This window comes from Oreochromis aureus, linkage group 7 (genome assembly GCF_013358895.1).
Source record: "Oreochromis aureus strain Israel breed Guangdong linkage group 7, ZZ_aureus, whole genome shotgun sequence".
Taxonomy (NCBI): Eukaryota; Metazoa; Chordata; class Actinopteri; order Cichliformes; family Cichlidae; genus Oreochromis; species Oreochromis aureus.
This window is the reverse complement of record NC_052948.1, coordinates 21,426,022-21,450,355: the sequence shown is the minus strand read 5'-3', so window position 1 is coordinate 21,450,355 and position 24,334 is coordinate 21,426,022. Positions and strand designations below refer to the sequence as shown.

General features: G+C 42.2%; 2 protein-coding genes across 7 annotated transcripts in view; both read right to left on the bottom strand.

Annotated features, from left to right (window-relative positions):
* Window positions 1-245: 245 nt before the first annotated feature.
* On the bottom strand, window positions 246-19,195 carry sin3aa (SIN3 transcription regulator family member Aa). 6 transcript variants are annotated; one of them, XM_039615163.1, is made up of 21 exons: window positions 13,884-14,229; window positions 13,152-13,368; window positions 12,675-12,857; window positions 12,165-12,271; window positions 10,814-11,117; window positions 10,451-10,699; window positions 9,929-10,081; window positions 9,587-9,742; window positions 9,373-9,462; window positions 8,372-8,490; window positions 8,051-8,261; window positions 7,370-7,486; window positions 6,954-7,192; window positions 6,462-6,645; window positions 5,748-6,324; window positions 4,919-5,088; window positions 4,671-4,844; window positions 3,378-3,470; window positions 2,765-2,859; window positions 2,395-2,587; window positions 246-2,158 (listed from the first exon to the last, which is right to left on the bottom strand). In XM_039615163.1, the coding sequence occupies exons 1-21, from the start codon at window positions 13,961-13,963 to the stop codon at window positions 1,928-1,930; spliced, it is 3,942 nt and encodes a 1,313-aa protein (XP_039471097.1). In that variant the 5' UTR covers window positions 13,964-14,229; the 3' UTR covers window positions 246-1,927. The 6 variants fall into 6 exon arrangements, with proteins under 6 accessions (XP_039471097.1, XP_031608669.1, XP_031608668.1 ...); XM_031752809.2 differs by lacking the exon at window positions 13,884-14,229 and adding an exon at window positions 19,141-19,195 and having other exon boundaries at window positions 1,928-2,158; XM_031752808.2 differs by lacking the exon at window positions 13,884-14,229 and adding an exon at window positions 16,009-17,018 and having other exon boundaries at window positions 1,928-2,158.
* A 1,914-nt stretch (window positions 19,196-21,109) lies between these two features.
* ptpn9a (protein tyrosine phosphatase non-receptor type 9a) overlaps window positions 21,110-24,334 on the bottom strand; it is a 28,693-nt gene continuing 25,468 nt past the window's right edge. The window contains exon 13 of the mRNA XM_031752829.2: window positions 21,110-23,528. Within this exon, the coding sequence (XP_031608689.1) occupies window positions 23,338-23,528 (191 nt within the window). The 3' untranslated portion in view covers window positions 21,110-23,337. The remainder of the gene's footprint in view (window positions 23,529-24,334) is intronic.

Sequence of the window (24,334 nt, the reverse complement as noted above, 5' to 3'; positions counted from 1 at the left end):
GGCTGACTTGATTTGTTCAGCCAGCTCAAAGGCAAACTGGGGGAGTTTGTAATTTTTGCTGTAGAAATCATTCTTCTTTTTTTTCCTACTTCTTACAGTGCAATACAGGTGATAGAGCGCGGGCTGTAAAGAAGTACTGAATTTTATGAACTTCCATAATATTTCTCACCAATAAAACTGCAAACCTGAGACTGAAAGATGAGATGAAAGTGTGGAAAAAAGTAAATCACTCAACACAATGAAGATCTCAGTAGGCTACAAATGTCATTTTTATTATTACTTTAAATAATGTCTAAATAAAGGGACTAAAGACATGCTCAAGTGACTTCTTCCATTATCAAAAATATGGTGTGGGGTGATGTTTGCAGCAGAAATCTATCCAGGGAAGGAAGCGTGCATCACAACGTGAGACTGTGGTGGAGTCCACTGAACTTTAAAATGAGTCCCACCATCACCACGGACGGTGTCGGTTGTCAGAAATTGGGGGCAGTGATTTTATTGAAACCAAATGTCACACTCGGAAAAGAAAAGATGTTTTTGTGTCTATAAACGGAAAGGCCTGGATACATTTCTACTCACCTCCCCCACCCCCCATGTTTAACTACAGAAATTAAAAAGCAAAAGACATAAAGGAACACACAAAGGGGGCAAAAACGGCTATTTTAGAATCAACTCCCTTTGGTAAAAACGGTAATAAATGGTCTTGCATTTATCTTTTTCATATACATACTAACTTTAGCCATTTATCACTAAAGTCCACAGTAAGCTTGGAAAGTATTACTAGCACAACAACACAGATCTGTCATAAAAAAGTCTGAGACTATATACACAGTGTATTTACAACATGAGGGCATGAGCAAGATGTGCATGTGTGTGTGTGTGTGTGTTTGTGTGTGTGTTCGTATTTGAGTGTGTTAAAGCTGGTGTATTGGCGGAGGGCATCTTAAAAAGGTTGACTTCCAGGGCGGCGAGGATCGTGTGTGTTAATAGAACTATATATAATATATATACACAACACATACACTGGAATACATGTCAGTATCTGACATTCACGAGCTATACAATTTTACAGTCTGAGACCAAACAGTGTTGTGAGGCCCCTTCTTTTTTTAAACATTAGATGTAACAGTGCTTTTTTCTATGTTAACCCGACAACGCGGTTTGGAGCTCAGGCACCGTTTCTAATAATGCTGCCATGTGTTTTGGAAAAGAAACTGTAACCCTCTTTCCGTCTGCTTGATGAGACATGATTGTGATTTGGCCGTAACACAGGAATGTCTGAACCAGATCTCTCAGACTTTACCGAGCTCCCCCCAAACCTTCAATCTGGGCAACAAAACTTCTGAAACGTTTCCCCCTTTTTTCAAAATAAGTGCACTTGTCCATCATATTGTTCTCAGTGAATACTACAGAATAACACTTTCATAAATAAATCCCTGTGTATTTGATTTTGATGGAACTCGATTACTTGGATGGCTTCACACCGTCTAAGGCTGAATTGAACCTCAGCTGTGATAAAGTAAAAAAAGCACCACACTCTCTTTTCTTATGTCGCTAAGCTCTGTCGTAAAGGCTCAAGGAAGTTTGTGACGTGGCTCTGAGTGCTGGTGAGAGCTCAGGTCTGCGACTGGAACATGACCATTCCTAAGTTTTGGCACCGAAGGCCCTGGGGAAAAATAAATTTAAAAAAAAAAAAGGGCCCAGCTAAAAACGCTGGTTAAAAAAAGAAAAAAGAAAAAAAAGATTTCAGTAATCCTGCCGCCCCGGTTTCAACACACACGGCAGCTAGCTTAATTGTGCTCCCATGTCCGCTTTAAAAACACATCGACAACCCTTCGTCCCTACCTCTATTCCTGACCTGTTTGATATCAGACCTAAACCCCCCAAAAGTCAGTCTGCTTCCGTTTGTCCTCGTGGGTCTGGCTGGCTACGGTGCCTTGCTAGGTGTGCTGTATTTCACACGGTACTTGTTGATGTTCATGAAGTGAAGGACCTCTGGGTTACGGGTGGTGCTGCAGGGCAATAGGCCTTCACGTCCCTCGCCCATCAGCCACTTGTTGGTCTCGGCGCTCATGTCGCGGGTGACGTGCTCTTTGACCCACGCCTCCACCCAGGCCTGGAAGCGTTTGTGTAGTCGCGTGCTCACCCTCTCGTGTGACTGAGGAAAAACAAGACGGATGTCACGAAACTGATTTTCTACTCACTGAACACAGAAACCTCAAACTAAGCCTAAGCCTTCCACCCTCACTGACATCTTAGAGCCAATAGTTGAAACAGAATGAATGGGAGGTCAAAGGTCACTCACTTTCCTCCCTATATGATAAATACAGGAACACTGTAACCAAGAAATATGTCTGGCATAACAGCTAAATAATAATACTAGCTGGTAAATACCTGGTGAGCTCGCAGCAGGGCAGTGCGTCGGTACATGTAATCCTCAGACTTAAAGACGTAGACCATCTTGTACGAGTTTAATTTGAACATGCACTCCATTTTCTCCTTATCCAGCGATTTCTTGCCACCCTCGCAGGCCTCCTTGTCCAGCTGCTCTCGGCCCTTCTGGTACTTCCTGATCCGTCTCAGATTCCTGGTTTAGACAAAAGTGATGACAGTGACTCATGACATTGAGCAGGAATATGTCAGGACAAGTCAATTAGGGTTGTTGTAATCAAAAGCCTCCTGTTTGAATTTTATAGGGTGTGGCCTGTGAAAGAGCAACGAAATGTGGAAAAATTCTGTGAAGTGACACGATGTCAGAACGCACCTGGGAAGAAAAACTGGCTTCTGAGCGAGGTGCTCCCTCAGCTCAGGAGTTGTGGAATCTGGGTTTAAGTAGCGTCCCACATAATCAGACCAACGCTGCAAACACAAAACAAGCACAAACCCAAGTTTAACACACACATTAGTGTGAAAACACAAGCACTGCGCCAGTATTACCACAAGTTTGGCAACAGGTTCTTACTAGTATTTCCACACACTGGTTATCTTGATTACAGGCATTTAAATGACTAGTTTAAGTGAACTGAACCGTGTGTAATAAATTGCCACATTTCAGCAGTGTGGGAATAAAAGAAGAGCTGCTACTGCCATACAAATACTGTTATCAGTGTGAGTATTTAAACAACATCTGTGCAGCATTGTTGCCATTTTACAGTTTATTAGACATCACAGAGCCTCTGTTTATTTAAAGGTGACCTATTAAACATACACACATCATTTATATAATAGCCATGTTTTGTTTTGTTTTCTTTTAATCCTTTATGTGAACAAAAAAAACAAAAAACAACAACCCAAAAGATTAGATGGATTATTGGCTTAAAAACAGTTCCTGATGCTAATGGACCTCGACACTTGAGATTTACCGTTGTGTTTCTTACCTCGGCCTCCATGGGCTCGTCTGAGTTCTCTTCCTCTGTGTCGAGCAGCTCCACCGTGAGCTGCACTTGTCCTCGGTTTCTCAAAAACATCACCTGAGAAAGCAACAGGACGGACAGTTTAAGACACTTTTCAATGAAAAATAAGGACTCTGCACAGAGGGAACACCAACGATCCCCTTTAAGCCAGCACTCTGTGACAATGGAGAGAAACAAGAAGGCTAAGGAGCGAAGAGAAAGTAAGGACAGAAAAGAACATAATCAGAAAGAGATGGGCTGACCTGATATTTGGATTTCGGCTAAAAACTGGCAAGTAGTTGGACTCAGTGTAGTGACAACAGACCATAAATCTATGATAATCTCTATCCAAGAGTAAGGAATAACTTAATGTGTCAGATTAAAAAAACATGTCCTGAGGGCTCAGATTACCAGAAATGCTGTAACATTTTACTCTTTCATTCCAGTTTTTAGATTTACTGAGCTTCAGATTTTTGAATACATTATAAAAAGAGTGAAAATGGACGTGTTCAGTGGAAGTTTCCATCTCTCTTTCGTAACAAGTCAGATTGCAGTCAAAGTAAACAGGATGAATGGGTTTTAGGTATTCAACTATAAAACCAGTTGGGTAATTTCTGTTTTTTACAAAATGGGATAAATATTTAATTTAAAGTGAAGCTTTAATGAAAGCGAAGCTGAAAGTAGGGCAAAAAGCAAGTCTGCTCGCTGGTGACAGGTGGCTTTAGCAGCTTTAGTCAATGGAAGCAGTAAGTGAGTGCAAATGGTGATCCTTTCTCCCATTACTGCAACCATTTTAGAGGGTAAGAACTGGTTGGTGATTCTCACCCTCTTATGTACTCTCAATGAAAAAACCCCAAACGACTGATACCTACTACAGAGACATCATGCTGATAATTAGTAAGAAGGCAGATTGCATGTGTCTGTCACAAACCTGGCTGCTGTGTGAATCTCACAGTCTTTGCCAAGGGAAAGACTGAACGATACTGCTTGTGTTTTAAAATGTGGAGATCATCTATTGACAGTGAACGCACCCAAAATACATAAAAAAGGGAACTCTCCAGTTAGTAAAAGTAGGACGTTCTTCACAGCAACAAATTAAGTTTGACATCTGAACTGTGCAGGAACCAGTTCTGCAGCCTTGTGGAAAATTACTTTTAAGTACCTCTTCTAAACTATAAATGAACTCATTTCCATATTTCCAAAGCTTTAGCAAAAGGTTTAATCTGCCGTCATGCCATGGGTAGGTTTGAGAGCGAGCGGCAACTTTATTTTATTTACCTTAAAGCAGTTCTCGTCAGACATGAGCTGCTCAGCTTTCCGCTGATAGATCGTCTCTGCGGAGCTCCTGGAGGACTGTGTGGACAAGCTTCCTCCAGTGGCTCCGCTGGCGCTCTCTGCCAGATAGAGGTCTGTTACCTGGACGCAGATCTCATCACTCACAATGTGCTGGAGCTGAAGGAAAAAGAATTAGTGACTGGCTGGTAAACAACTACAGCAGCTCTTTCCTTGAGAAAACAGGTTAATACCTGCCGGACGATGCTTTGGATGAGCTTGTCCATTGTGAACGCGATGTAAGCGTGAATGGTGAACATTTCCCTCAGAGAGTCCTCGTACTGAGATGCTTCCATGTTGCCATCCAGCAAATTCCGAACCATCTCCAAGAAAGCAGAGTAGTAATCTTCCACCTCAATGTCCACTGGAGAGAAGAAATATTTAATAAAAACAGATCACTAAGTGGAACAGCATGAGGGGAAAACCATTTCCACTTTTTCTTACAAAAACCTAAGATAAAACTACTGGACCTTTTCTCAATGTATCTACATGTTACTGACATTTTACTGTTCCTACAGTCACAGCACATTTGTTTAAGAACTGATTTTAACGTTTTACATGTCATTTTTAAAGCTCTTTATAGCCTAGAGATATACTGGAAATGCAGTCCCTGCAACCAGAGCGGAGCCTGCAGACTGTTTCCACCTCAAGCTAAAAGAAGGTGACGGAGAGTTTGCAGTCGTGGTCTGACTTGCCTGATAAACGGCAACTTGTTTCGTCAGGATGTTCTCTCAAATCACTTTTAAAGACTTCACGTCAAACTGTGTTTGATTGTTGATACTACACTTAGGTCTTGTCATGCGTCTCTCATTTTAAAACATTATGCCAAGTGTTCTCAGATTTTACTTTGTGTTTGAACTATTATGTTTTTGTTGAATCTGGTTTTATCGTGTGTGCGCTGCGTTTAAGCACTTTACAAGATAGCATTGATAGGACCTTTACAAACAGACATGGCACAAAAGTCAGAAAAGGAAAAGCAAACAAATATAACAAATCAGTAATATGGGGTATACTGTTACTCACTGGGCTCCTTCAGTCTTAGCTGGATGGCTGGATTGTCATTTTTCTCCTTCTTGAGCCCCAGGACTTCCCTCTCCCAGTCCCGCTCCCTGACCTCCTCTTCGATCTGCCGCTCCGCCTGCTCGTACAGCCGCAGCAGACGTGAGCAGAGTGTCTGGTGCAGCCGCAGGAAGACATACCAGTTGTTGTTGACGAGGAAGAGGTTGTAGGCATCGTCGCAGCCGCGCAGCTTCTGCGCTGCCGTGTTGCTGAACAGCAGCTTGGACTTTGAGGGGCTCCCGCTGCCCGGGACACCGTTGTGCTTTTTAGAAGCTCCTTCCTCCAGTTCCATCTCCTCTTCCTCCTCCTCCTCCTCTACATCTGAAAGCTCGCCCCGCTGAGAAAACAGCATGTCAGGGATAAAGTGATAGATGATCTGTTTGATTTTGTATTTGTCCTCCTTCTGAATGCTGGTCTGCCGCTTCACATGGTGGATGATGAGGGCTGCTGCGTCCTCAAGGATTTGGCTGTCCTCGTAGGACAGTGTCAGGTGGGGGCCTGTGACTGGTGTGGTGGTCTCCTCAGAGCCCTGCTCCTGACGCTGCAGAGCAAAAAAACAAAACAAAAAACAAAACACATAAACAAAACTTCAGTAAAAAATTTTTTTCTAAAGCAGTGTATAGTAAACATTTACACTTGCCAAGTGCTGAAAATGATCACAGAAAGAAAGAAAATGACCTCATCATAGATGCTTTCGATTTCATTGAGCAAGGACTTTGATCGAAGCACTTTGGTGTCATTTTGCTTGAAGTTAATGCCTTGATGGTCGAGAGACTTAAGGTAATACTTCTCGTTCTGCTCCCTCCAGATCTTGTTGAAGCCTCGCTGGGCTTCCCGCCACTCTTCCTCTTTTGTCTTTAACCTGTTTGAAAAGAAAAGCAATGTAAGAACTCCAAATCTGAATGACAATTTAAACAACAATCTGCATCTTTCAGCGCGTGACACAGAGGGAGGTGCCAGATCATTCTGTTTCTCTGAATCCATTTTCGGATCAACTACTCCAACTTGATATTTATCGCTTCCTTGGGTGGATTACTGCGTTTATGAATTGTGGACCAACTCACAGAATGGATTCATGTTATTTTAATCTTCTAACCTCCACAGAGACCAAGCAACTGTGAAGAGTTAAAGACATACAGTAAATGATTCAGCCCTTGATTCAAGCTGTACCTTTTCAAAACGATGGGGACAGAAACAGCAGGGTTTTTCTTCAAGCCGTCAATGATGTCGGGCGCTTTGTCTCCGTATATCCTCTGGATGGCCTTGCGGTGAATGACCTCTGAGGAGCCACCCAGCATGTTGTCCAAGCGGAACTTGGCCTGTTCCTCCGCAGACATGCGGGACAACTTCCGCTGCACCGTCTCCAAGACTCTGATGGTAGCCAGATTGGTCTCTAATACAACATCCAGCTGTTTGAGGACAGGAGAGATGTTTTCAGTATAGCCAGTCAGTCATTATCCCAATTTAACTTCAAAATTGAAAAATTTCTGGAAAGGCAAAATAGTATCTATCACAAAGTTTTTTCCCCCTTCAGGGATATCATCTTTTGTTGTCATCATTAACACAAGTTACACATGCCAGCTCACCTCAAAACGTTCATCTTCACACCTGTAGATGTGCTCCTCATACTGAGTCTTCTTGGAGCTGACAAAAGTGGAGTCTTCAGACCAAGAGGGGAAGGAGACCCAAGTGTCGTTTAAGACCTGGACACAGCAGGAAAAAACACAAAAATTAATACAGACGTCAACTCAATCTACACTCATGAGGATGAGGTTGACTGTTAGCATTAAGCACAAATTAATCCAACAAAATACAAAAAGATGAAATTAACTTTTTTTTGCAAATCCAATTTTTTCTATACAATCTTCCAATATCACTCTAAAGTATTAAAAAGAATTTTTTCTTATTTTCTGACAGCACTGCATATTATATTCATATACATTATGTCAACCAAGGCAAGAATTTTCAGCTCATGTACAGCAAAAGCTCATGTGAGCCAAAAGGCTAAACTCAATGAGAGCAGAGAAGCTAAATAAGGGCTCTAATGCACACAGCTCAGAAGCCCCTCCCACCTACTGTACAAATCCTGTTTGCAAGTGCGAACCAATCAACCAGGAAGAAATGATAAGCGAGTTTCAACAGCTAGTTTCAGAAATGATAAACAAGATAAATCTAAATCAAAGCAGAAAAAAAGGAAAAAAGGAAAACTGCTGTTAAAGAACTACACAGTAGCTTTATGAGCGCCTGGATGTCCACTCCTCTCTCACCTCTTTACAAAGTGGAGTTCTGCCTGTACACTTGGGCTGCTGGTAGCTTTTAGGCAGGGCTCTGTAACTGGAGCCTAGTCTCTTACAGGAAGCATAATCAATCTCCATGGCGATGCCCTCGGTAGCCCGCTCCTTGGGGTATGTTTCAATGTGGGACATTTCACGATACCCCAGGAAGTTTTTGAACCAGTTGAATAGCTCCGGGAATTTTCTGTTTAGCAGAAAGATATATAAAAAATAAAAAAGCAACCAAAAAATAAAATAAATAAATCTATCAAGTTTATTGCAAAAGTTTTATTTCATGTGAGCCGAGTTACTCACCCTAAAAACGGCAGCACCAGCTGCACCAGTTCAGCTCTGGAAATCACCTCCTGGTTAAAGATGACCAGACATCGCAAGAAGTTGTCGTAGGCCTCTGCACTTCGCAAGGCTTTGCGCACCTAAAATATAAAAATCTGCTTTGGTCTTGTGGCACAAGTCAAGTTTTTGAGAACAACAAGAACCACCAACACAAACCCTGTGTTCTTCGGATAAACTAGCAAATAAAGTTAAGTTGCTCTGTGATTATGTTGAACATTGTTTGGACAGAGGAGTGCAGAGGGATAGTGTATATATTGGAACAAAGGCTGGAGAATATGGAGCCAGGGCTCGCAAAATCGCTAGCCCGACGTCCCGGGGCTAGCGATTTTTTGCAAAGAGTGAACTACCACTGGCAAAATTTAGCAGTCTTTGCAAACTTTAAAAAGCAAATGTCCTAGATCTTGGTTCCACTTGCCTCTTACCCGTGACTTCAATGGAAATTTCAAATTCAGGATCTGACACAGACTGATTCATGTTGTACACAGTTCTTGCAAGTTCATAGAAATTTCTGTTCAATTAGAACCAAATATTTGAGTTGATGGTTGAAATTGTTGTTGTAATTTGTGTTTTAAATATTTTTAGATTGATAGCTTGAGTTTCCTTTACAATATTATACTTTAATGTATAATATTGTAAAGGAAACAAAACATCAATCAAAAAATTGTCCTCTTTTTTTTAAATTTTATTCAGGCTACTTAAATTTATTTTGGGCTACCAAAAACTGAAGAGTGCCTGCCCGAAGGGCTACCAGGGATTTTGAAATTTTGCGAGCCCTGGGAGCTAACATGCAGGAAGAAAAGAGGAAGACTATAGAGAAGATTCATGGATGTAGTGAAGGAGCACATGCAGAGGGTTCGTGTGACAAAAGAGGAAGCTAGGGACAGGGTGGGATGGAGGAAGACGATCCACTTTTTAATTCCCCTTTCCTCTTATTTAAACTAAAAAACAAAATACAAACTCACCTTCTCAAAGAACAGAGATTCTGTGCCGACTCCATGCTTGCTGGCCTCTGCCACTGAGGAATCTTTCAAGTTCAGTAACTTCGGCTTCTTCTGCAGCGTTCCCAAAACGGCATTCAAGACACAGGTACAATAATTTAAAAACAAAAACTTTCAAACACTTCACATAAAACATGGAAATAAAACCAAATTGGGCTCAGTATGAGACTGCACGTACCTTGACGGGGGGTGTGGCCCCTGGCGTGGGATGGCGACGGATCTGGCAGCCATTCTGATTGGGCCTCTGCTTGTTGTTGAGCTGAAGCTTTTTGGCAGTGCCACCGTGGTCGTTTCGTACAGACTCGGCCTTCTCAGCAGTGGTCTTATTTAATAGCTACGACGAATACAAAACACTGATTAAGACAAGAGCGCATCAACATGACAGATCACAGACTACGGGGGGACATTATTCTGAGAAACTGATTTTAATGAATAAACTTAACCTTTGTTTTTAAGGTGTCTCTAATAAATCTGAACTCATGAGTAGAATATGGTATATTAAATATATGGATTTTCTCACCACTGAACTGTTGGCATCAGGGAGAAACTGCCCAAACTCAGAGAGTAGATCCTCCTGATTCTTGAAGAGCCTGGCCACCTGAGCATAAACCTCCTGTTCAGTCAGAGCTGGTGTGTAGTTTCCTCCAGCCTCCTTGGCATTACGCTGCTCCTTCTGTGGGTGGAAGAACACAAACAAATTGAGTGATTAAAAGTCACTCTATTGGGCTTTTTTAAATATTTTTTTCCTGTCATATATCTCATTACATTGGTAGATATTAAACAAGTCCAAAGTTTCATTTTTCTCTGTCAGGCAGAATTGAGGCCGCTTCTTTGTATTCTGTAGTAACAAACAGCAGTAGCTTTTCCATACATTTTGACACTCCCCCAGTAACAGTACACAGCTATAGCTACAACAGAGCTGGAAATCAGCATAAAAGGTCCTCTTTAAAAGCTACCCACTAACTAATTTTAATGTAAATTCACAATTTAAGCTCAGAAACGCTTTAGAGCTTCACTTTGGCTTTCATTTTGAGACACTGGCCTGGTAAGTATGCAGGATCTCCAGGAAGGCTTTGTAAATGTCGGGCTGGCCCTGGAAGCGGTTTTTGATCTTGTTGACGTAGTTGATGGCATGGTTGAATTCCACTGGCTGGTTGTTCTGCATGGGTGGTCCGGTGGGGGTCCCGCTGAGTGGTGGGTGGAGCTGCATAGGTGGGGAGCGGGGAGAGGTGTAGGCAGGGATGGACGGATTGCTCTGGCTGCTTGGTGTTAACGCCTGGGGCTGAGGAGGCTGAAACAGGAAAGATTTTAAGTGTACTGAAACACATGCTTCACAGTAAAAAAACAAAAACAAAAAAAACCCCACACAATATTCCGTTTCTACTCCACCACATTTTATTCTCACCTTGCTGGTCTTGGCGGGCGTGGGCTGTGTTAGAAGGGGTGGAGCGGTGGTGGTTGCAGACGAGGGAAGCGGAGGCTGAGGTGGGGGAGCAGCGGGAGCAGCTCCTGATACGGGGATGTTCTGGACTGAAATGCCATGTGGGGTGATGTGGTGGATCTGACCCGGTGTTGTCACATTGACTAGGTCGTTGGTCTGGACCTCGATCTTGTAGCCCGGAGGCAGGAAAGTGTTGAAGCCCATGATGAGGTCAGGATGACCTTTGAAGAGTTGTGACACTCTGCTGATCACTCCGGGAGTGTCAATACTGGAAACGCAAAAGCAGAAAGAATTTGAAAATTCAGTTATACTTGGGGAGGTATCTCGAGTACATTTAAAACCTGGCAACATCTGAGGCATCAAGAGCAGCGTGTACTCTTAGGACTTTAAATTAAACCATATAAATGCATCTCTGTAGGTGCTAACTGTAAAAGACTTGTTGCTTGTGAAAAAAATGCCAACTCGTTTTATGGAGAAGGGGGAAAAAAGTAAAATGAACGACTGGTCAAAAACGTTTAATGTCTAGGTCCACGGCAGAGCCACGAATCATTTCGTCTACACAACATTTCATTGTTGTTGTTTACTTTGCTACGCGGCGGCAGCAGCAGCAGCTAGCGAAAGTGCCAACCTAGCCTAGCATGAAACAAGCTAACTCGAGCTAAACTAAGCTATCCTAAGCTAAGCTAAGAAGCAGACTTGGAGGTACTTCACCCCTGAAATACCATTACCTTCTGTTTGTATGTTTGCAAAACGTTTTGTTGCTATTATTCTACTTAACTGCAAACCGTGTCCAAACTCAAGTGACATGACTGAAAAGATACGCAGACGCTTATTCTAGCTCGCTCAGGCACTTTCCCTCTCAGTTTGTTCGCTCAGAGACGCAGTTTAGAAGCTAGAAGCGAGAATGTCTTTGCTGTGGGTTAACACGTATCGCGAAGCTTTTTATTATAATTGTGCTAATATAAGGCGTCGTCCTCAGCTCGTTAAAAAAAATAATATCATAATTTCACTCAAGTGCAACCGTCCGTGAGGTTATTGGCTTCAGTATGGAGCAGCTACCATGCACGATGAACCGAAAAAAACTAATGTAAATAAATTAGATAAATAACCCCAATACTTTTTTCCACTGTATTTAACAGCTCACTTTAATTGTACGCTAATACGATTAAAGGAAAAACATGGATTATAACTTTCCTGCCATTAATTATTTATTTATTCGTCTGCTCCTGTGGGTAACACGATCAAATTAAAAATTTGCTCTAGAAAGTCGGTCAACTTTTAAAGGATCAATCTTTAATCAAAACCTTGCCCTCACCTTTGGGATTTGAACTCTTTCATTATGTCTAAAAAGTCGTTGTAGACCTGTGGCTGGTTGCCAAACTGCAGCTTCACTTGATCCAAGTAAGACAAAGCGTCTTCCACCTTAGGGAGAGAGAGAGAGAGAGAGAGAGAGAGGAAAGTCAGCTTTATCTGCCATGTTTTTTTTCCCAAAACACTGGTATCTGCATCAGCTATAAACTGAACTGAATTCCACAACTGATGTGTGATCTGCCTAAAAAGGGCAGATTTTCTCTACTACCACACATTTTAAATGTTTCAATCTAAGGCATAATGAACCATCACTATGAATGGATCTTATTTGTTTTTACGATCACTGCGCAAATTCAAATAAAAGCTGTGTTTAAACTACCAAAAAACAACAAACTAAAAAGCAAATGGCTTAAAAATAAACTAATTTCCAGAGAAGTTCTAATATTGTAGCTTTGTTACTTTCCCCAAACCTCTTTAGCATTTTAACTGTAAAAGTAAAATTAGATTTACAGACCTTGAGTCTCTGAAACTGCTGCTGGCCCTGTGCAGAGGCCTGAGGAGCAACTGTATGGGTGTGCCCTGACATCACCGAGGGCCCGTGGGACTGCACTGCCGGGCTGTGGTGGTGGGAACCCCCATGGACAGCTGGGCTTGGAGTGTGCCCATGCCCGCCACTGTTCTGGGCCACCGTGGGAACCTGGGAAATCAGAGAGGTTTTATTAAAAGTACAGCAAATAGTACCATGTGGAAGTGCCACATAGTGCCCTAATATTAGATTGAGCCTTATTTAGATAACACCAAATCACAACAACAGTCCCCTCAAGGCGATATAAAGTGAGACACATAGACAGAATGTGCACAGCTGACAGGTGGGGAAGCCTGGAGCATGAGCTGTGAGTGCTTAGTAAAGAAAAGTTGCTATGTTCTCACTAAATTATAACTCTTCAAACAAAACGATCAAATAAATCTTGAGCGGGCCAACACGGTGTACCTGATATCCTTGTGGGACGGAGTACTGGACGCCTGCTGTGGGCTGCATGTTGTCAGACACGGCCTCGTACACAGCCGGAGCTGGAGCAGGGGCCAGGACACGATGCTGGAAAGCCTCCGCGTTGCCACCGAGGCGCCGCTGCGGGGACGCAAAAACCGTTTCCGGATCCTCCCCACGCCGCTTCATTATGTACGCATACTCGGGAGAGCTGCGAGACCTGTAAATACACAGCGACATATGGAGCCCATTTCAAACTGGCAGACCTCTGAGAAGTTATCAGAATCTATTACATCACACTCACAATTTCATTCAAGAATTTGTGGGAATATATTATTTTGCTTGTACTGTGAATTTATAGACAAACACACACACACACACACACACACACACACACACACACACACACACACACACAGTGAACCACTTTTCTTGTTTGGCTGTGGCAGAAAATGATTACATAACCGTCTTCACAGTACGTAGATTTATTGAAACGTCTGATGCTTTCAGCACCAAAAAGAAGCCTCTATGTTTATCAAGGTCAATAAAATGTGACCATATTGATTCGTTAACATGTGATTTGACTACTTTGACAGCATTTTTTTCTCATTAGAAACTATATCCAACTTTTATGCATGAATATGGAGCTTCTTGAACAGCTGATCGGCCATGTGCATGTTTGGAGAATTCAAGAAAAGCTGGCAGGCAAAGGTGAACACACACAGGACACAGCACCTTGGAGTGTTGAGTCCCCCATTCTTCTTTCTTTCTTTCCTTTTTCTTGGGGGTTGGGGGGTCTTTTTGTTGTTTTGCATTGTGCACTTCTGCACCAGTGTTATCTGTACCCTCCCTCTTGCCCGCCGCAGCAAGAATGCCACAAAGTTACGTTTACTGCAAAAGTTCCCATGTGAGGACAGGGCACATATTTTGTATTTAGTGAATTTTCTATTTTGATTTTATTATGTGTAGGAGAAGCCTGGTTACTGATGTATGAATTTCCCTCTGGATTGATAAAATTATAGAAGTTTTTTTTTCTTAAGTTAGTTTTACAAATATTCCTGTCCATATTTAGATTAAAAACATAACACATTTTAGCCAGTATTTTTCAAAGGGAAGAAAACAATCCACCTTCTTGGAAGATCCCTGAGATCTGAACCTCTCAAAACCACTTGATGACAAACTGCAAGAAATCATATATCAACAGTGTAAAAAAAATCTGGATTTGGTTTTATCAGACTGTTGAAAAAATGGGGGGGGGGGTCAACTGTACAGGAGTATGGTAAAAATGAAAGAAAGGTGTTCACCACTTTAGCACATAAAAAACTGGCAAAAAAGGACTTGAATCACAAATAAGTTAGCTGATGAAGCTACAAAATGTGTGTACCATAATAGTTTAATCATGGTAATTCACTACTTTCTAATACTGCTCAGTGTACTTGCACAAGTACTTGTATGTTTTGCTGCTATCAGCTTCTACTTTAGTGTATTTTGGATGGAAATACTAAACTTTAATTTTCGTCATAGTTCTAGTTTCTTATTATTTTGCAGGTTTTCAAATGCATACATAATATACATAGGTAGCGTTAGCTATAATAATACGGCAGTATACAGGCAATTAAATCAGCTCCTACATTAAAGTAATAGCCACATTAATGAATCGATGAATATGATTTAATTATAGCCCCCTCCCCCCTTAGCTACACACAGGCGTTACTGATACACGTTTGGTTGAGCCAAAGTGTATTGTGTATTTTTCTGTTATTTCTGGCTACGCCGCTAACAAAAATACTGGTTAAAATATCTCTACGGCAACTTTTTGCTTGTCACAAGTCCCCTCTGCCTTGTCTTATCTGTCCCGTGTCTCTACATGCTACATGGATGACAACGTTAGCATGAACTGAATGTACGACTCGCGCTCCGAGCAGCCAATAAGACCCACACAACCTACGTCACCGACAAACAGGTGCTGTGGGAACGTGGAAGTCGGTCTGCCATTCACAACTTCCTCAAGACGACGGCAACTCTCGGTCACTCGAAGGAATGGCGTACTTAAAAAGATAAAAGCGCTAAAGTCGGGCGGCTAATAAAATTCTACACGCGTGTGTCGAGCAAAAGTAACACAATGATAAACTCGAGTGCCCGTGCGCTGCTGCTGCTTCTGACGCTTCCTCACTGCTCCCACCAGCAGCTGAGCTCCACCGTGCCAGCAAACGAGTCGTTCCGCACGGCCAAAGAAAGCCAGCCTGTGGTATTTACAGACAGAAGCGCAGTGTAGTAACGTTACAGTCCTCCAATATGAAAACGCGGTTGTGTCTATTACACGCTAACAGCCCCACAACCGCGGTTCTCCCGTCCCGTTTACAGGCCTTTACAAGCAGCGACCTCGAGTTACGCTTTCCCCACGCCCGCCATTTAGAGCGTGGCGCAGGAGTTCAGTGCGTTTACACTCCATTTTCCAGCAGGTAAGAGCCAAGAGCAAGTCGTACGCAAGGCACCCTGCTGAACGGCCAGGGTAAAATAAATGTATACTGTTTATTTTAATTAACTTTGCTGGGAACTTATTCTGTCGACGGGAGTTGTTTGCTGCCAGCTAGCAGCTAGCTAATGTAAACAACATGAGTAGCCTGACACCGATCGCTGTCCGGGGCTAGGAGAGGGAAGCACATGCAGCCATTAGCGATCTGGTGGGCTCTCGCTTAAACGGCGAATATTTGCTATCGATTTGCCACACTGATGGCTTTAGATGGACTTATGAGTGAACAGCATACAAAGAAGCATCGATCATCTACGTGATTTAGTTAAAACGTCTTCTGACCGGAGGGAGTTAGCTTGCCAACACTAGCTTGCTGAATGAACTCACCCCTCTCTCCCAAATAGCAAGCAGAAGTTCGGTGATGATGGTACGGTAATCCGTTGGCTTTTGGTGAAAGGCTACACCACTGACTGGAGAACACAGAAACTCAATGTATTTGCGAAAAGCAACTAATCGATGGCGTATTACTTGAAATAAACAATTCAAGCTACAAAGTGAGAATCTCCCCTACAAACGAAAACAATCTCCGTTCGGTTAGCTTGGGGTGGGCGGGGTTTTCACCCCTGGAGTGAAAAGCGGTCCTCCTTTTAGGAGCTATTGGTCAGCCTTTTCGAAGAACCCGGACAAGGGCGGGGCGACGAGTTGGGTTGTGAAATTGAACTGTCAATCAAAGATTTCTCGAGCAGTTACCAAGCACGCCCTTTTGACTTGAAGCGCGATAATGCCAGCACAGAGCGGAGAGGCTCAGCTGCAGTATAAATGGGGAAAGCATAATAGCACCACGTTTAGAGACGAACCTAGAAAGCACAGCCCGTTCATTATCAAAGTATAACACGGTCACGGAGGTGTTAGATAAGGCGCCACATGGGTTTTATCAAGAGGAATAAGCATGCTACTGACCAGGGAAAAGTTTGAAGAGCCTTTGAGAGTTTTTTCTCTTTCTTTAAAGATGAATTGGAACATTAATATTACCAGTGAGACACACAAACGGCAGTTACTGGGTTTTAAATAGCAATGTAGCTCCACTGGTGATGTCAAACATAAGACCCAGAGGCCAGAATTGGACCAGCCAAGACTCCCATCCCGCCCACTGGCCAGCTTTGAGAAGGAATGCATAGATTTTGAACTTTTAACTGTATTTTCACAAGTTCTACAGGTTTTCCAACTATACCTCTCACCCCCAGTTCCATTACTATGTAGCTAAAGTAATTAACTAATAGATAAACAGTTATATTACAGAAAGGTTTCCGTTTCTCCACTATGTACTATAACAGTTCTGTGTTTTGTTTTGTTTGTTTGTTTGGATTCTGTTACATTGAGTCCATGGGGGTACAAATACATTTTCTGTGAATTCATGAAAACATATTTTATAATTACAGGACAGTCTGGGCAATGAACTGCCGTTCTGGCAGTTCATTGCCCAGACTGTCCTGTCTTTCTGTATTTTTTTTTGTAAAAAAAAAAAAAAAAAAAAAATTCACTCATCCCACCCACTTATGATCAAAGTGTATAGTATGTAGTCTTCAGTGTAAAATGTGATTGACACCACTGGCTTAAATTGTAAGTCTTGTTCTTTTAACCTCATAACAGCAACACGTTCACATATATTTGATGTTGTTTACTGTACAATTGATGGAGGTTCAATTAATAATAACTACTTAATAAATAAAGCACAAGTGTGATTATTGATATTTCTTTGTTTTTTTTTTTGACTAAATGGATATATTCACGGAATGACTGGGGGCTCTATGGTATGGCTCTTCCAAGATGAAGTTTAATTGAGGTTTAGTTCACAGCACACACAAGGCATCAGCGTCACATCATACCACATTGCAGCTTTTCTACATGCAAAATAGTCTGCAGCATTTTAATGTAAAATATAATGTTTAGATGCAGGGTTCCTTTGGCGGTACTGTGTAAGAGTAGATTTACAGTTTAATATTTTGCAACTTCCCCAAAAAAATGTTTCAAGGAGTTGTTTTACAAAAAATAAAATGTTAGGACTTTTCTGCTGCAGTGGCTGTCATTGTCCAGCAACTATGCTTTTAAAAATGCTGTGATGGTTGGAGCCACCATAATATAAACATAAATAAATATTTGGAATTTTCAGTCTTTCTGGTTTCTATTTTAAATTAGTTTTTGCATGTATGTATTAATTTTTTTTGTCTGCCCTGCTGTTTGCAATACTGCATTTCCCTATTAACATTCATAAAGTAATCTATCCATCTACCCAACCAATAGATCTCGAAAAACAATTAACTACTTCCTGGAGTTTTGCAGCACGTGACTTTTGTGGGCGGGCTATGCCATTAAGGCTTGTGTCCCTCCCACAGTAAGGGGACGGGGAAATGGGGGGGAGGCACTGCAGCCAATCGTTGCACGGATCCCGCATTACAAATCCCCTAAAAAGGTGGAACTTCCGAAATAAACCCTCGCCCACGACAGGCGGAGCTGCAACAGCAGCCCGGGATTCCTCCCTCCAGTTCAGGCAGAGGATTCAGCTGCAGCACACACATACACACGCACAGCTTCACTATCCCGAGTTGGTTTCCTCCCCCCTTTATAATTACACCCATCCAAACCGAACACACACGAGCAAAAAGCGTAACATTAAAGTGCTCCCCTTTAAATTTCCGTCTGGATGAAACGCGGAGACAGCCCCCAGCACCGAGGCGCACAGCTAGCAGGACCAGCCAGCCCCTCTGCACCGTGCACTCGGTCGACGCTGGCTGCGGACTCCACAAACAAAAGGGTTCGCGGCACTAAAACACTCACCGCTCACTCGCGGTTTGTTTTACCGAGTACCGGCGGACTGGGAGATTCAGTGGGGCCTCGGCGGCCAGCACGGCGGCTTTTACGGACAGAAAGAGCCGATCCGGTCGTCCTTACTAAACAATGCCAAAGTCAAACGAAACGGGAACTACGGCGGAGCTGTGTGGCAATACCGGAGCCACGCCATTCTCCGCTTTCCCCCCCTCTCCCTCACTCGGGTCCCGCAGACAGGACCACCGCACGTTTTGCAGAACCCATTCTTTGTTTACTTCACTAGTCGGGAGTAAAAATGTCTAACCTGTCTCACCACAACAACTACACCCCCTCCCCTCCTCCCCCCTACCGATCCATTACACGCTCACACAACGCTGCAGACAAAAATGCTTCGACTCGCAGACAGCGGGGATGCCTCAGATGGTGTCCACACAGCCCCGGGAGGCTGTTTACCGGTCGACATAATGCCATCCCGCACATTTAAGCAGCCAACACCTTATGAAGCTGGCTATTCTGCTGCCGTTTACTCGCGAAACAAGAGCCTCGCAATTCATTTACGCGCACAAAATAATAAGAATGTTAAAAAAAAGCCACCACTGACACCAGACCGCCCTCAGATCCTTCGCAACAATCACACGCATCATAACGTAGCGACACACTCGATATTATTTAGTTTAAGCAGCCGTTACATACCCAGTAAAAAGACTCCTTACTCCGGATTCGTGTTTGTAACAAAATAGTTGGAGACGCCCCCTCTCCACTGGCATTGGCGCAAACTGGAAGATACGTCACTCTGCGTTTGAATATGACCCGCTAAAAACCGAGGCAGCATCGCAGGGAAACAGCCTCCTCTCCAGCACACGCAAAACCTGCAGTTCCGATACTGATGGAGGATTACCGAGGGCGGCGTTGGGGGTGTCGAACTCATTTTACACCGCGGGCCACACGAAGCTCCACCAGTGAAAGTCGCCTTTGTGTCAGTGTGAAGAACTGGACTTAATCCCGGAGATATTTGAAGGAAGGAGAAAGAAGTGCAGTGTCAACAATGCTCCTCTGGGTTTCTGTATGGTAAAGAAATGCTGCTTAAACTGTAAGAAATAAATGTGTGAAATGACAGGAAAAGTTATGTAATTATGCTCATTGCGCAGACTGTTCTGTAATTATAAAGGACAAAATTATTTTTGTTTTGTTTTTAATACTGTCTACAATCACAATGCCTATATAGTGAAAAACAGCAACCCTCCTCATATTTAATAGTCTAGTAATCTGTTAGCCTACTACTTACTTTGGTGTTGTGTGACTGGCTATGGGGGAGCCCTTTATCAACAGAAAAGCTGTAACACTTGTGAAAATACAGTTAAAACTCTCAAATTTATGTCCTCCTTCACATTTTCCAAAGTTGTTCAGTGGGCCGATTCTGGCCCCTGGGCCTCACGTTTGATAACCCTGGGTTTGAGAACTGTTTGTCACGTGACACTCAAAACTAACTAATCCTGCATTAATTATTTCTGCACTTTGTAAGCCCTGTATTAATGCTATATAAATGAAGAGATACCGTGTCTACGATTGCATTTGTGGCAAGAAGCTCCTTTTTTAAAGCTATGTTTGCTATTAGTTATTACCAATAAAGGCACAGGGAGACAATCTGGGTCACTCTGAGGGATCGTTGCTATTTTTGGGTAAAAAAAACAACAAAAAAACCAAAACCTGTTCAGTTGGGTAAAGATTTGGCGACTGCTTAATTCACATGATTTTTCCATATAGACTTTAAGCCAATTTATTAGATACACTTGTTCAGAATCTCCATATACATACTAGCAAAGTGTAACTTTGAGCTACTTCAATAATGTATTCAGATACTTGCTTTTTAAAAAAAAGAAAAATGAAGACTGCTTATTGAACCTTCTGATAAATTACAACTGAACTTAAATATTAGTTTGCTATAGCTTGTGCGATTTGTTGCTTACAATGTAGAGGTCTCAAAAACGCTTGTGTCAAATGATACATTTGGTATCAGAGGGTTATACGATTGATTTATTACAGCAAAATGCAGCTGGTGGTTAGAGGCTCATCACTCTCTACAAATATGAAACCAGAGAAGTTGGGTAGTGATGAAAAAAGAAAAAAAAAAAAAAAAATGTCCCCAGAGCCTACAGGTGGATGCAGGCATGGTGAAGAGGTTGAAACAACATGAGCAGACCAAGAGACTGGAAGGGTTTTTGGCGTGAACTGAGGAGAGTGAGGCATGCTGGTGTGCACAATGCAATGCAGGTTGAGTTTTCTGCTTAAACTAGCCTGCAGGCTTTGCTCCAGTTAATGTACAGCAAGAGCTTTTTTCCTCAAGAAGCTAAGAGCAGTGAACAGGAACCAAGGCCTTATGGGTTTGACAACAGCCACATACCATTAAATCTGCTCTGTTGTGCAGCTTTCAAATCATTACTTAAAGCAGAAAAACTGATTCATGCGCACGATGTAAGAGACATCTTTTATTCCTAGCTTTACTTTAATAATTGTCATGTTTTCATTTATGTCATTGCATTAAGTACAAGAGTGAAGCTGTGCTTGTCGACACGATGATACCATATTCAGTGAAGAACAGTAAAAGTGCAGCTTTGAAAGCCAAGAAACACACCGCCTGTACAGAGACACAGGTTGGCATAGGTTTTTTTATTTAATACAGTATAACTTTAATCACTAGTCATACGAATGATAAACAGGTTATAACAGAACAAATATAAAATTAATGTAGATAATTGTATAATCCTAGCTAATCGTATGAAAACAGCTGTTGAATAATAGAAAAATAAAATAGCGCACATTTGTGTCCATCATTGAAAGGAAAAGTCTACCAAAAAAAAAAAAAAAAAAAAAAAAAAAAAAAAGTACACACAAGGATGGCAGACAGAAAAAACAGAAACTTCACTACAAGCAAATTCAATATGAATTCTGTAGCAAAGAACACTCCCCCCCTCCCCCACCCTGCCCCCAACATGTCAAAATATAACAGTTTTTGTACATGTACTCAATGGTAATAATAATAATAATAATAATTATAATCATAATAATAATCGTAATAATGGCAAGATACTGGGACCAAATGAAAGCACAGATTACATCCACAGTCTGGAGAACTGAAAGCAATAATAATGAAAATTATACTTAAGTTTCTGATGCTCACATGGCCCAGAAGGACTTCATAAGATGTAGGCACAGATTTGTGCTTGGTTCAACTATTCTACCGTAGCCGTCTGGTTTTCCCAGTAAAAATCAGCTCGGTTTGTCCCAGTAAAGCACTATGCAGAATTGTATTCATTTTACAGTAAATGGTTTATATTTAAGCATCACTAAAGTTACAATAACAATCAAGTTATCCCAGCATCATGTGTAGAGCTAAAGAATTAAGTTTTTCCTCCTCCAGTCCCATTGCCATAACGACCAATCTCAGAGCATGTTGGGAATAGTTATTTCAAAGTGCTAAGACATGTTTTTGTTTTGTTTTTTGTTTTGTTTTTTTAAAGAAAAAAAAAAAAGTATTGCACTACTCATGAGGTCTTAAGTGATGTACAGATGCATGCTTAAATGGCATAGTAACTGCAGCATTGGCTGCTCTAAGCAAGTGTGTGAGGATGCATGTGGGGGGCTTAGGAATACATTCCCACAATAACGAAAGCTCAATGGCACACCTCACTAGAAGCGAAGCTGCCATGACTCCATATTTAGCATAAAGGGTCCTTCTGCTAAATATCAAGGGAAAAAAAAAAAAAAAAAAAAAAAAAAAGGGCACAATCATGGACTGAAATGTATAATGCCATTTGGGATTTGAGAGGATTCATTTTGGATGTGCTTTACTTATTTGGGCTGGAGGAGAATACATTGATGGAATGAAACTGCTTCTATCCTGACTGTGGGTTCACTTGGTGTTTGGTATGACACTCCTGAGACTATGCAAAAGTAGCTCGTACCATCCATTGCCGTTTTCACCTACAACGTCCGCAGCCAAATCGGTCTTCAGCCTGCTGGCTCCTAATTAGAAAGTCAGTGAAAAAGCACAATCAGTTTTCCCGCTGCATTTACCTAAAGCACGCTCTGCATGCCTAAACCGCAGTTCCAGTGGTATAAGCACCCCCCCCCCCTTCTGAGGTCTACACCTGAGAAAGGACAGTGGTGGAAAAATATCCCAAACTGACTCTCCCAAAGCTCAAACATTTATCACGACACACTGTTACTCAACATAGACACGCGTCCAAAGTGAACCGCCATGGTAATGGTTCAAGCAATTTTACCCCAAAAATGACAACAACGTCAAGATCTCATTTCCCAACCGCACTGAGAACAATTTGTCCAAGAACACATGAAACAAGATAGCAGCCACAGTTCCGTCTCATCCGAGGTGGCATTTATTATGGCAAAGAAACACTTATGAAACACTACAGCAGCAGTTAGGGAAAATGAAAGCGCAGTTTTTTGGACTGTGTCCATGTTAAAAGGTTCAATGGGATAAACTACTTTTGGAAAAGAAGGAAAAAAAAGGAAAAGAAAAAAGATGATCTTGGACCCGACCTCACGCATGCAACACTGTGCTGCGCTGAGCAGTGTCTCCACAATGACGTGCATTTTTGGAGACATGTTCAGCAAATAAACAAAAACGTCACATTGCCAGAAATGTCATCATTAAGGACATTATGTCAACAATCAAGCCTTTTATCATCACAGTCTTGGTCTGCCAATAAACTATGGCCTAGTTTTTATTTTTATCTTTTGTAAAGACAGCATCTGTGAGGAAGTTACTTTTCCTGGGCTAACTGGTCACAAAACATGGCTTGGGGCTAACAGACTTGACTGCAGGAATCACAGGGCTCATGGACTGGTTTGGAAGGTCATGGCTGAAGCTCACTGATTGGCTGGGATGAGGCCCTGTCTTTGGGCGTGCTCCAAAATGGCATTGTAGCAGAAGTAGTACTGGTCCGGGGTTTGAATGCTGAAGGCCCTCTGTGTTCTCATGCGGCGCACTGTCTGGCACACGTTAAGTGAGCCTACGTCCTGTAGCTGGGACAGACAGATGTCCAGGGCACAGAAGGTACCTGCCGACAACAGCGGGTTAGTGGCAACTCTTTAAGATTACAGACAATGAAACGCTGTCGTGTTGGTTAAAAGCCTTATCCTCATACAGTCTGATAAACATACTCATTCAGGAAAAAAGAATATTCAGGTTATTCTTTGCAGGATGTTGCTGTACAAAAAACCACCTTGTGATTCTTTTGGTTGCTAGCAGATTGCTGCAGTGATCCATAGTCTGCATCATCATGCAAACTTCTCTGAAAATACTTAGCAACTGCTTGCTCAGTGGCAAGAAATTTTGAAGCCATGCAACGCAAACTAGAAACAGAAGGTTTCCCATCAGAGTTATGTTATCAAAGTTATGGCTTAGCACTGGAGTCAACACCTTTCAAAAGGCAGGACTTTTATTTTGGAGACAAACCCTCTCTGTAAGAGTGTTTGCAGAATGGTAGGCATCTTCCATGCAATCTAGGACCAACCGCAACAATCTGCTAGTTACCAAAGTAAGCAGAATTTTTGGTGCAGCACTCACTGTGTGGCTAGTTCACATACTAACAGCCAGCAACCACTCTTTGAATATAGAATTTGTTTATGTAACCTGTGGTTGCCGGTGGGTTGGTAAGACTGTGTGACTGAGGCCTTAAAGCACAAGTATACCCATCGTGTTGGTCACTTTACATGCGCTATTCATGCAAGCCATAAAGACGCAGGTACCTGCCTGCTACAGAATTCTCACCACTAAAGCCACACCACCACATGAGTGCTGAAAGAGAAGTTGTCAAAACGGTCCCCCCCTCCAGAGTTGCATCTTTTCAAACAATGCGAGATT

Bases quoted from the DNA above. Each gene is read 5' to 3' on its own strand.
- sin3aa (XM_039615163.1), bottom strand. From the start codon at position 13,963: ATGCAAAACAACAAAAAGACCCCCCAACCCCCAAGAAAAAGGAAAGAA. The intron at 8,491-9,372 runs GTGAGTTTGTAT...TTTATATTTTAG, and splicing joins AATCTCTGTTCTTTGAGAAG to GTGCGCAAAGCCTTGCGAAG. The intron at 7,193-7,369 runs GTGAGCTGGCAT...GTCCTCAAACAG, and splicing joins GTGAAGATGAACGTTTTGAG to CTGGATGTTGTATTAGAGAC.